This window comes from Pelodiscus sinensis, chromosome 9 (assembly GCF_049634645.1).
Source record: "Pelodiscus sinensis isolate JC-2024 chromosome 9, ASM4963464v1, whole genome shotgun sequence".
NCBI lineage: Eukaryota > Metazoa > Chordata > Testudines > Trionychidae > Pelodiscus > Pelodiscus sinensis.
Genome location: NC_134719.1, coordinates 63,365,553 through 63,378,237, shown reverse-complemented (window position 1 = coordinate 63,378,237; position 12,685 = coordinate 63,365,553). Strand labels below are relative to the sequence as shown.

Here is a 12,685-nt window from a genome sequence, read left to right as displayed (position 1 = left end):
CGGGCCCGCACCTGGGGGGAAATGGGGCGCCAGGCGGTTCAAAGGGGGCGCTAGAGGCGATCGGGAACTGGGGGCGACATTTTGTAGCCGAGCCCAGGCGGCCCTGGAGCGCGTCCCGCCCCGACGTGACAGGAGGCTTTCGTTGGGGAGGGGCCGCGCCTCGCACCCATGGGGCGGCAGCGGAGGGGTTAACGCCGCAGCGCTCTGTGCGATCCATCTGGCTCGCCTGCGACGACCAATTAACGGAGGGTAATTGTGCAGGCCCCGACGGGCCGGTAATTACCAGTGAGATGAATGGAGTCCTTCCCCCTGAACGGGCGAGGACTAGCCTCTGCCCTAGGGCCGGGCCCAGCCGCACACAGACCCCCGGACAGGGCTCGCTGAGGGGAAACGCTTCACAGGGGAGAGTGTGAGGGAGCCGAGCCCGAGGGGAGGCCCCGAGCGTGTTTAAACAACTCTCCGTCGGCTCCGTGCAGCCCGTTGCGGCTGTGGCCTCGGGTGCGTGGCAATTTGCACACAGCCGGCTGGGTTTCTGGGCTGCCGCGGCCTGGCCGTCGCCATTGTCCATTCATTCTCCGCGCCCCTTCCTCTCCTCAGCCCTAATTGCTGCGGAATGTCGCCTTTGTTCCCTCTCCCGGCGGGAGCTTCGTTCTGTGGGGGCGGCCGGCGATCCGGCATGCGTGAGGCAGGGGGCAGACACCCAGCGAGGGAAGGGGGCCGGGGACGTGGGGGCCGCTGAGGCATGGGGCACGTTCTCTGCTGGGGGGGGGGGGGGACATTGCTGGGGAGGGATTCCTTGCGCACAGGAAATGACCCACTGGCTTCTCGGACAGCTGGGCAACGCCAGGGCGGCGGAGTCGCTGGTGGAAGGGCCGGCAGACGGTGGGGATTTCGGGAGGGGGCTGAAGGGGAGGAAGGTTACCAGGTGCCCCAGGAAGGGCAAACTGGGCCTGCTGTAAGGATCATAAAATCCTAGGGCTGGAAGAAACCTCAGGAGGCATCAAATCCAGCCCCCTGCCCAAAGCAGGACCAACCCAACTCGACCATCCCGGCCAGGGACTTAAACACCTCTAGGGATGGAGATTCCACCCCCTCCCTAGGGAACCCGGCCCAGGGCTTCCCCACCCCCCTAGGGAAATCGTTTCTCCTCCTATCCAGCCTGGGCTCCACTGTAACTTGCTCCTCGTTCTGCTTCCGTCCCCACTGAGAACAGCCTCTTTGGAACCCCCTTTCCAGGGTGCTGACGCCCCAAAGGGCCAGAGCAGGAGAAAGCGGAGGCGGGCGTTCTGTGGGGCTTTGTGCTCGGAGGCACACACTGGCCGGGGTGGCAGCTGTGGCAGATGAGGGAGGGCTGAGGGGGGGCAGACTCTGGAGGAAAGACACCCCTGCCTAGGGGTGTATTTAGTAGGTAGGCCGGCACCTCCACCTAGCTCGGCTGGGCTCCCGCCCTTTGGGAGCGGAAGGCCTCTCGGGGCGGGGCCACGTCGCTGCTCTGGGAAGGGCGGGCGCGCAGCGGAGCGGAGAGGGTCCTCAGAGGGCTGCACGGGGCGGGGGGCAGAGGGCATCGCAGCGGGGAGAGAGTCAAGGGGTTCGCCCAGAGCCAGTTTGGACCAGCAGATCTGACTCAAACCGGGGCATGGAGCAGCCCCCACCTTCCCCCAGAGCAAGGGAGCTGCATCCCCTCGGAGGGGCTGGAACATGTCGTTGGGCATGGAGATGCAGGGAGAAGAGCCTGGGTCTCTCCCAAATGTTTATTCCCATAGTGACAGGCACGCTCCTATTTTAGATTGCTATAAATCACTGGAGCAGCTCCGGTGAAATCAAGACCTGAGGATCCGACCCACCAGGTTTCGCGCGTTGGGCTCCACCTAATGTAACTCGGCCTACGATTTCTTCATCGGTTAGGGGCTCATAGGCGTGGCGCACTTCCCAGATCCCAGACAGGAAGGCGTGGAAAATGCACCATCGGGATCAATTCCGCACTGGCCAAGAGACGAGACAGGCTGCGTCCTTCTCAAAACAGCGAGCAGTCCTATGGCCCCTTTGGAGTCTAACACGTGTCTGACGTCATGCGCTTTTGTGCAGAAAACCCACTTCCTCAGATGAGTTGGAGCACCCCACGTCTCTTCCAGCTATGGAAACATGTGTTTCACGCCAGATAAGACGGACACCAACCTTTCTGACCCACGAGGGCAGTGACTCTGCATTTTCCATTTGCAGGGCTCATGGGAGCCAGTGCAAGCAAAAGCAGGATGTGACCCATTAGCTGCCTAATTAGTAGAATTTGAGAGGATCTAGCGGAAACTGACCGGTTGAATGGAATAGAGAAAATACACATGCTCCCAAGGAATTAATTTGCCCGACAGCTTGGAAAATGCCAGCACTTAAGTGTTAACTAGCAGTCTCTTTCTGCTCTTGGTTCACGCGGTTCGTACCTCTGGGCTGCGTTCTGAGTTTTAGGCTTGAATGAATGACAACACACCAAAGGGATGAAATGGACAGATTTCTCCTGGCTTGCATGTTAAAGCATAAAGTGTATCCCAATGCACCCGGACTCGCCCCGGATTTGCTCAGTCCAGGAGCAAGGATGGGCTGGAAGAGCAAAAGCCGTATCCAGGCCGGAGTACTAGGGAAAGGCTGGAGCCACAGAGGACCACGTGTTCTGTGAGTGGTTCCCCAAATTCCCATCTACGGTCCTGGCTCTGTCACGTGGCTCCCCCACTGCAGACGTGCCCTCTAGTAAATCGTGGATGAGTTTTGACTTTCTACTCTACCGCCATGGAAGTCTCACCTGGCTTTTGTGGGGCAGAAGGAAAGCTCCAAGCAGCTCCCCGGCTGTGGAGACTCTGGGCGGCAGGTCACACTTCAGCTCCGCTCTGCGTGGCCTTCCGCCGTGGACTCTCCCGATGCCAGTCCTGATCCATCTTTTTGAGCCCAACTGGGCTGCGTTGGCCCCGGTTTCAGAGCACCGTGCGGAAGAGGCCGACTTCTCTCTTGCGTGACAGAGAGTGATCTGATGGCAATGTCATTTCTGTCAATACACGTCTCCTTCACGGCTTTCTCTTCCTCACCTGTGCGTCCTGTTGCTCACGGTCCAGCTCACAGCCACGCGGGTATTGATCCGAGCATCCGGCCTTTCCTGGCTGTTGGCTCGGTACGAAGGTGAGGGACACGGCTGCTCAGAGGAGTTATCTGTGAGAGGGGGGTTGAGAGAGGGCAGGACTAGAAGCAAAATGTCTGCACGGGGGTCCGGAGCAGTGAGAAAAAGGCGCATTTCTGAGGACGTTTGGCCGTGTCAGTAGAAGTGTCTAGAACCTTCCATGGCTGGCCTGTGGGGCTCTGGAGAGACCTGGGGGTGTAGCGGCGGGTCAGGATGGAGCCGCCTTGGAAGAGTTCGAGGGGATGGAGGTGTAGGAACAACTTCAGCACAGTGCTAGGGCTGGGGTCTGCGGGGAGGCTGCGTTATTTCAGGGTAGGACTGAGACAGCTCTGTGTGTGGGCCTAGACAAGGATGGCAGCAGAGGCGACAGGTTAGGACTGAGGGGCGTTGGGTGGGGTGTGGGCCTCAGGACTGGGAAAGCAGAGGGTGTGGCAGGCCATGATTTAGTTGAATGGGCAAAACTCTCCTCTGGTGATTTCCAGCTCTGCTGGTTTCCCTTTGGCTCTTACCTCCCTGCTATCATGGACTTCCCATGTTGCTCCTCTAGAAGCACATCGCTGGCATTTTCAGGAAGGGAAGCTGAGGGCCAGCTAAGTTTTGTGACTCATGCCAGTGAAATCAAGACCTGGGGATCTGACCCACCGGATTTTGTAAGTTGGGCTCTACCTAATGTATCTCGGCCTACGATTCTTTCATCGGGTAGGGACGTTATCACATTTAATAGGGACCCACATCTTCTGTAGGCAATGCTTCGGAACCCTGAGGAAAGGGGTTTTCCTAGTCAGATGGAGGGAGTTTTAGAGGGGTGTTTTTTTCTGTATTTTCCACAGTCTCACTTCTGGGCAGTGTGGTTCTGCGTGAGTTGATGGCAATACAGCTGTTAAGGAAAAGGCAGGAGAAGGATTGCAGGGAAAACCTTTGCCTTCCGATGGAGGGATGTTAGCTTGCTGGGGAAACAGAGTCTAGGAACATGAGATTTGGCAGGGGAATTGATTTTCAGACATTGTGTTTTACAAATACCTAAGCATTTGTAAGTTTCAAGTCAATTCTGTTGCGGGTGCAAAATCATATGGATAGTGTGTGAGGAGAAATATATGTTTTATATAAAAAAAGCTTTTTTTTTTTTTGGTTACTCACTTCTGTTGGAACTTAACATCAGCAGCAGTCTTAGAAATAATGTTCTGAATTGCTCCAAATGTAACAATACATTTAACTAGCCGCTTCACATCCATCAGGTCTGGTATCAACAGCAATTGCTGCAAGGAGAACAGATTGCACAGATGCAAGCTCATTGAACTTTACGCCCCTTTGGGACTGGATCTGACTCCCTTTATCTTTGGGTCTGTCTCCTTTCGTTTCGTGGGCCTCTGGCACTTAGCAAAAGGCCAGGTCCCCATTGATAAATGAGTTTACAGTTCCGCCACTGTGTTAGCGCAGTTGAACGAATGTAGATCTTTTGTAGCCAAGGCGTACAGGCTGCAAAGCACAGGGGGAAAGCAACTTGTTTGCTTGTCATTCTGACACCCCGGTACTGTCAATGGGCGAATTTCAAGCTGTGCAGTGGTTAGCAAGCGTCTCAGGGTATGTTTATACTGCAAAAAGACTACAGCGATGGAGCATTCCAACGTGAGAGTTAATTGACTGAAGTTTGGAGCGTGTGTGCCTAGAACTGGACACAATACTCCAGATGTTGCCTTGCCAGCACCGAATAAAGGGGAATAATCACTTCTCTAGATCTGCTGGCAATGCCCCTCTTAATGCACCCCAATATGCTGTGAGTCGTCTTGGTGACAAGGACGTGCTATTGACTCATATCAAACGTCTCATCCACTGTCATCCTCGGGACTTTTTTCTTTTGCGTGCTTACGGATTTCTTTTTGGCCAACTTTACAATCTGAGACAAAAACCAATCCCATAGAAAACTCAAAACCGTTGCCCAGTTCAAGAGCAGGCGTCGTCCCCTTGCCCTGTGATCAGAGCAGAGCAGGGCATCGAGGAAAGAGGATAACCATGCTTCTTCTAAGCACGTTGGAGACTCAACCAGAGTTTGGAGCTCAGAGAATGATTCAGGTGGATCCTCGATTTATTTGAGTGGGTCTGGCCAGTTTTGATTCTTCCGTGACCAGGAGACGGGCCCGTTGAAATTGTACATTCAGCAGAAGGTCGGGAATTCCAGAGGGGTTCCTAGCTCAGATCTCGCTGAAAGCTCACATCGTAAAACACCCCCCCGCAGCCACCGAAAGGAGAGCCCGGTGAAGAGACTGGCTATGAGACCTTGGGTGAGACGTCTCTTCTGGTTCCTGGCGTTTGAGGAGGGGCCTTTCTCTTGCGCGCGCACCCTTGTGTCTGGGGGGTGACGTAGTGTGGCTGCTGTCTGCTTTGTACCCCGGTGTTCTCACCTGGCGGTGTTGCTATGTGTGATTCCCGCTGACTCACTCCACATGTGTATTGGCCGTAGACAGCGAAGTCCTAGCCTTGAGCAGTTATCAAGGCTGTTCCCAGAGAGAGACAAAAGAAGAGAGGCGGGGACTGTCCCCAGGCAGGGGAGCAGGGCCAGGGAGCTGGGGTGGTCTCGGCTGGGCTAGGTTGAGTGATGATGTTTGAGACCAAGGAAAGCGGGGTGCCCATGAGCCCTTCCCCCCAAAGGAATGAGGCTGTCTGCTCTCGGCGTTGGCCTAACACCGATTCTATGCCACACTGTGTCTGAGAAGCAATTAAACTGTCTACTCTACTGGCTGGTGGAGTGTCCCATCTGGCTGCAGACGGGGGGGCAGGGTCGGGGCCTCCCTGAGGTGTCGTCACATGGGATACTTGAGGAAAAAACCCATTCCTTCCATCACATGGAGTCAGGCGCTCCTCTCTTCCCCATGCAGGGAGCTGCCGTTTGCTGGCTTTGATTTGTTGCTCCCGGTGCTGGATACATTGGTGGTAGGCTGGCCTAGTGGCCGGAAACATTGAGCTTTGACCTTCTGCAAGGCCAGAGATATTTGTTGGGGTAGTTAAAGCAGAGGAAACACATTAGGATCCCCCTGGTCTGATGGACAGTCCCATCACTGGGAAGAGCATGGTCATTATGCAGCCACACCCATGGGTCACTCGGTAAGACAGCAAAGCCTTGTGGGAAGACGGAGTGCCGACGCCGGCAGCTGCACGGGGCTCTTCGCTTCCTTCTCCCTGCCAATCAGATGTAACGGGTGAGCAGAGGGCGAGGAAGAAAGACCGCCGGGCTGAGGGGGGGTCCCCTGGAGGAGTGGGAGAGAGCTGAGGAATGTGAGTGGGAGAGAGCCGAGGAACGTGGGTGTAAGAGGCCGCTGAGCCGCATTATGACTTTCGTGGGCCCTAGGCACTTTTGCCTTCGTGGGCTCCTTCCTCCATAAAAAAAAAATATTAAAATTTATTTTTGATATAACTTTAAATTCTTCATAATTTTTTTTCCCTGTTTTAGGCAAAATGTAATAGATTTATTTTCGTGGGCCCTAAAAGTTTCATTTTTTTCTGATGTGAGGAAAAACTTAAAACGTTTTCTTCGCCCCTAAAAGTTCATTTTTTTTCCCTTCTGATTTGAAAAGAAATTAAAACATTTGCGTGAGTCCCTAAAAGTGTCGTGGGCCCTAGGCACTGTGCCTACTGTGCCTACTGGATAAGTCGGCCCTGGGAGGCCGAGCGAAAGGAGCAGGGCGGGGAAGCCGTACAATTGTCTCCGTTTTTCTCCTCTCCGTGTGGCAGGCGGTGAAGAAGAGCTGGTCCCACCAGGTCCCTGGACTTTCTTCTCCCCCCACCTGCCTCCTGGGCCAAGCCCGTGAAGACCTGATGGCATGTCCCAGGCACCTGGTGGGTGCTGCCCAGAACCAGCGCTCCTTTCTTGTTTCTAGGAGCTGTAACTTCCCTTAAAACCACGCGGTGCTTCACCGGCCGGCCACCTCAACTACCGTGGGCCGTGGCTGAATCTCTGACAGCCTGGAAGCTGGGTAGCTACTTCCTCCACTCTTGGCTCCCCGAAGAAGGAAGAGGGAGCCATTCAAACCATAAATAATTCCTCTGACCCTGAATTCCCAGATCCGCTCTATATTTGTAGCGGTATAAATAGAGCTTTGGAGGCAGGTGGATGTGATGGGAATTGACAGGTTGTCTCTGGAGTTTTGCACTCCCCGGATCATGAAGGAATCCAAAAGCAGCGGCCGACAGCAGCAAGCAAAGGGCTTGTATCTCACCTGGGTGCATCGGAGCCAGCAAATGGCTTCAGGACTGAAGGCCGGGAAGATTTTCGGGTGACGTTGTAAGATACCATGCCCCTAAGGGTCCATTCATTGCTTTGCATGATTATAATTAAGGGAGTGCCCTTCAAGTCAGACAGATTTTTGCATGCATCTGGGGAGTATTTTGTTCAGCAATCCAAGCCCTGTCGTGCAGTTGACTCTGCCGTGTCTCTCACCGATATTAGGAACTTGGTCTGGTGGATGGACCCAGGAAGTTTCCACAAGGAAGTTTCTGGGCTTTGCCAAACGTTTTTAGGCTTTCGTTGAAAGCGTGTTGCTTTTTGACAAACGGAAAACACACGTGTTTTGGTTTTGCAATGAAAGTTTCCCCCAAAACCATTAAACAAAACCAAACGCCTTTGGTTGTCTTCAGATTGTTTTTTGGTGGAAAATCTGTTCCCCCCGCTCTAATGAACTGGGCACATGTCCCTCACCACCGGAGCAGGAGAAAACGGGTCGCGCTTGCCTGCTGACATGACACCGCTCCAACTCGCGGATGCGCGTGGTAGGAAAGTCTGTCTGCAAAGCAACGTCCAGGAGATCAGAGGCCCGGATTTGCGAACTGGCATGGCGAGAGCAGGTCCACATGCAAAATGGCCCGATTTTCCAAAGGGCTGAGCCCCCGACCCGAGCCCCCCGCTGAAATCGCTGCTGGAAACCAGATGCCCGCAGGTAGATTTCTTAGGAACCCCCGTGTGAGCTCGCTGGCCTTGGTGCACCCTGATTCCAGTTCAAGGTTTTCGCTTCATGAGTGGCAAGAGGTGCCGGCTCCGTGGGTGCTATGTGGCTAGAGCACCCACAGAAAAAAATAGTGGGTGCATAGCACCCACTGGTAGCTGCTCCTCCTCCGCCTCCCAGCATTTCCCACCTGCTGAGGATCAGCTGTTCAGCAGTGCTGGAGGGGAGTGAGAAGGGGGAGGGCCATGCACACTGGAGATAGGGGGCAGAATGTGGGGAGTGGGTGGGGTTGAGCAGAACTGGTGGAGTGGGGCGGGGCCTGGGGCAAAGAGGGGGTCCAAGTAGCCACTAGCAACTTAAAACAACAGCGCCTCTGAGCAAAAGTGCAGCCTCATCTAAACAGCTGCTCAGCATCTTGCCGAAGTTATTTCCATGGACTCCCTCACCCCGTGCCTGAGTGTTTCTTCACCTTCTCATGCGTTTGCCCTCTCAGCAGGCGTAAGGACGTGCATTGCACAGCCGGGGAACTGAGGCAGAGGGGCGCTAAGTGACTTGCCCAAAGTCTCACGGAGAGTCGGTGGCAGAGATGGCTCCCAGTTTCTAGGCTAGTGCCCTCCTCCATGAATCATCCCTGTCCTGGCTTCTTTCCCCACATCCCGGAGCTCCCATGAGTGGATGATTGGGAAATCAGAGGCATTTTCCACAGCACCCACACGGCTATTTTTGCTTCACCTTCCCAGGCAGAGTTTTTTCCCAGGATGCTTCTGTGGCTGACCTTTCTGCTCTGGCCAAGAGGAGTCACCGGAGGAGCACAGAAGCGGCGATTCTTCTGCTCTCACAAAGGCAGGGATTGTTGGCAGCGCTGCGCCGGATCCAGCGTCCGAGTCCGATCTCGCTCGCTGGGCTGCCGCTGGCTTTTCTGCCGCAGGCTATCTCGGCAGAACAGTGGGCCTGTTGTTTTGGCCCCTCCGGTTGCCTAAAAAGTGCCTTGTGGAATCCGAGTGTGAGTCAGAGAGGGGTGCGCGGGGAGCCCGCCCTGTGCTCGGAGCCTGGGAATTGGAAAAAGTGAGCGCCTCGCCGCTGGCGGGAGGGAGAAGAAGGAAAACGCTGGCACCGTAGAGGGAAATCTCCGGGCCTTTATTTTCACTGATAAGCTTTTTTTTGGTAATTCAACCCCAGCCGTGGCTCTGTCATGGATGCCGTCATGGCTGCCGCCGGCTGAGCGGCACCTGTGGTGACTTCGGGCGGAAGGCTGTTCATAGGCCAGGCGTAATAGCGGCTCATTGGCTCATCGTTTTGTTTCACTTCTCCTGACAGGCTATTTCAGTGGCCCTTCAGCCAGTAGACTCCGCCCCTTCCAGCTCAACAGAAGCCCAACCCACCCTTATTTATAGCCCCGCCTCTTTTCCCAGCATTCCTTGCCTGTGGTCTTTGGGAGCCATGAGCCCCACCTTGACGCTGAGCTCACGACGTGTATACTCCCAGGAACAGGAGCGAGGAGAGAGAGGGCCCTGGCGATTTCTTGTCCCTGCTCTGCATAGGAGAACAAAGACGACGCATGATTTGAACACTTGGGTCTCTACAGTGCTCTGAAGCAGAGAAACGTGAATAGAAACATTGCCGCTGCTGAAAAAGCAGACCACAAATAAGTAAGGATAATAATAAACAAATGCTAAACAAGGTCATGAGATCAACATTTCGTTTAATTGCACATATTTAAAAACAAAAACCACATTTAGCGTGTACAAAAAATAAAGCTCAAAAACGAATATGCATTATATTGTCAGTTTTCAGTGCGACAAGTGGTTTTACTTCTTTTCTTGGCAAATTCTTTTTATATTTGGTTTAACGCTGGCAAGTTGGATTCGCATATCTGGTTGGCATTTAGTTGATTTCTGTATTTCGTTTTTGTTTTTCTGCGTAATACAAGATCCCAGTTTTGGACAAGTATGTGCTGGCGAAGGGTAACAACTGACGAATTGCACGTCTTGATAAAGCTGAATATTCTTGACATAAGCAGCCCCAAAATGAAATCCGAGAAACTTCTTTACATTTTTGTACGTATTGGCCGTCCGAAGTGATTTCGATCAGCTTCGACTGTGTCCGAGGCGGCGCTAGTATACTCGTTATTCAGTCACCCACGTGATCCACGCTCCCGAGAGTGAGGACGGGGATTTACTGTGGTATCTAACAGGCAATCGCACCACTGACCGACTTCGTGTACAGCGCTAAGTAGTGATATCATCATCCCCTGTCTCTGGCTAAGCTGACATGACGCAGGGACACGTATTGTGGCAAACACAAATGAAAATTAAATGTATAAATGCTTAAATGTTAATTTTTTTTTAAGTCCTAAAATGTTGTAATGGAATTTTCTGGCAGAACCCTTCATTTCAATTCGCGGAATCCCGGCGTTCTGCGGAACACCGTTTGGGAAACACCGGACTGGACTATTACATGCCCCAGGCAGAGAACAGGTGGGACCCATGTGTGGCGTGGGTAGCGTGTTCACTGACAGGCTGTGGTGTAGCCACTCCCTGCGTGAGAGCTACCAGTGCGACCCACACCCAGAGGCTGCAGGGGAAAGCAAACAGTAAGACCCTGGGTGTGGAAGCAAGAAGCAACCCACCAAGCACCTAAGAAAAAGGGCGCTTGGTGCCTCTTCAGAGCCCTGGTGCTTCAGGTGGAGATTAAACCTCAAATCCAACGGCAACATCCCTTCGCATGTGTCAAAATAGCCTCAGCCTGCCAACTGCGCCTGACCGAGCAGGCAATTCCCTGGGCCTACGAGGCAGCTGGCCGCACAATGGCTAAAGCTGCAGGCGGTCCTTAGGCGGACATAAGAGGATTCAGTGACACCGCTGATTAGTGTCCAGGGCTTCCCGATGAAGCGAGGAATTGGCGGTCCCCTGAGGTTTACACGAACTGGGAATTACCGGCCCGCAGTCTCCACGTCTGCCCGGGCGGGATGGTGCGCTGTGCAAGATCGGAGCTGCCCCGGGTCCCTTGCATTTGGTGAGTGGGTGCTTTGCTGTGGGCCCGCCGTGGGAAGGGTGGCCAGGCCACGCCTGGCCGTGCGGGGGAGGCGGAGAGTGACTGGGGACAGAGAGGTGGGGCAAGGCCACGAGGGCAAGGGGGCGGCTCTGTTTTCAGGTGTGTCGGGGACGCCCTGGCTTGACCACGCCACCGTTGGTAATTGCATTAGCAGGTGGGGCTAATTTCATTAGCTCCATGTCAGCTGTCGTCTCCCCGAATGGGACAGTGGGGGAGGTATTGCCTTCCCCTCCTCCGCATCGATGTGGGGAGGGAGTAATTTCAGCGTTGGCTTTTATAACCCCCCTCCCCCGGCCATTGCAAGTGTAGCCCACACCCCGAGTGTGGGTCACTATCCCTGAGAGCGGCACTTAGACCACGTACAGCAAGACACAAGAGCAAGGGAGCTCCGCAGCCTAGGCAGAGAGCCAGCCGGTGTTTTATTTCAAGCAGGAGCGGCTCCTACACTAAGTCCCAGGTTCAAATCTGCCCGGTGGTGGTCGCACGAGGGTGCCGCGGGGTGAGCGAGGACAGAAAGCAATAGAACAAAGGGAGGCAGGTTAAGAGAGAGGGGGAGGCTGGCCTAGTGGTTAGTGCCCGGCCTGGGACTTGGGTGCTGGCGTTTCAGTTCCTGTCTCGACCCCAGCTTCCTGTGTAACCTGGGTCATGGCATTTGCTTGCTGCGTGCCTCAGTTTCCCCACCTGAACAGTGGGGCTCTTGTGAGGTCCCTGGGCTGTTGTGAGGCTAAACCTGTTAAAGATCGTGGGGCGGGGGCTGCTGTAACTATCTGAGGCAGAGAACAGGGAGGCGGAGGTCAGATTTTGTTAGATTCTTCACAAACTCCTCCACTAGGTGTTGCTTTTGTGAAAACCCAAGCCAGGTTGGACGGCGTACGGACGACCCTTTCTTCTCTGACTCCCTAGCTTTCCAGGGGGTGGATAAGGCACAACTGAGCGGGTGCTCGGTCCTGCCGGAGGGGCAGGGGATGGAGCTTAACACCTTCTCGGGGTCCCTTTCAGTTCTCGGGTTCTATGATTCTATGATCAGCCCCCGTCCTAAAACGAATGAAAAAATACGACGCTCGTTTCCAGCAATGGCAACGGGGGGCTGCTGCTTCGAGAATTGTCCCTCGGGGCATTGGGGGATCTTGCTGCAGGGTATGGGAGTATTTGTTATTCACGGCAGAGCTACCGGGTGGGGGTGGGGAGACCAGACCAACTTCTGGGGGGGAGACACAAGCTGTTGAGCTGCACCAGGCTGGGGAAGGGGCCGAGCGTCGCAGCTAAAGAGCAGAGTGGAAGAAAGCGTTTTTCCAACTTTTTTTTCCTCCCGGCCCCGTTGAAGAAAATGGTGGATGCCACGACCCATTGTCATGTGACTGGAGTGCGGGCCCCGGGGTGGGGTGGAGGATGGGAGTTTTGGGGTGTAGGAGGAGCTCCAGCTTTGGGGTAGGGGGGTCAGGGATGGGGCAGGAGGGGCTCCCGGTCAGTGATGCAGTGGGGAGGATAAGACAGCTTCCTGCCTCTCCTGGCCCCGCGGACCAGGCTGCTCCCAGAA

General features: G+C 54.7%; 1 protein-coding gene across 9 annotated transcripts in view; it reads left to right on the top strand.

Annotated features, from left to right (window-relative positions):
• RXRG (retinoid X receptor gamma) overlaps window positions 1–12,685 on the top strand; it is a 58,005-nt gene that overhangs the window by 5,106 nt on the left and 40,214 nt on the right. The window contains exon 1 of one of the 9 annotated variants that reach the window (XM_014569938.3): window positions 8,414–11,109. The exons of 7 other annotated variants lie outside the window; for them this stretch is intronic. In XM_014569938.3, the coding sequence (XP_014425424.2) occupies window positions 10,980–11,109 (130 nt within the window). In that variant the 5' untranslated portion in view covers window positions 8,414–10,979. Of the gene's footprint in view, window positions 1–8,413; window positions 11,110–12,685 lie in introns of those variants that run through there. One more of the 9 variants, XR_012906058.1, reaches the window with a different exon arrangement.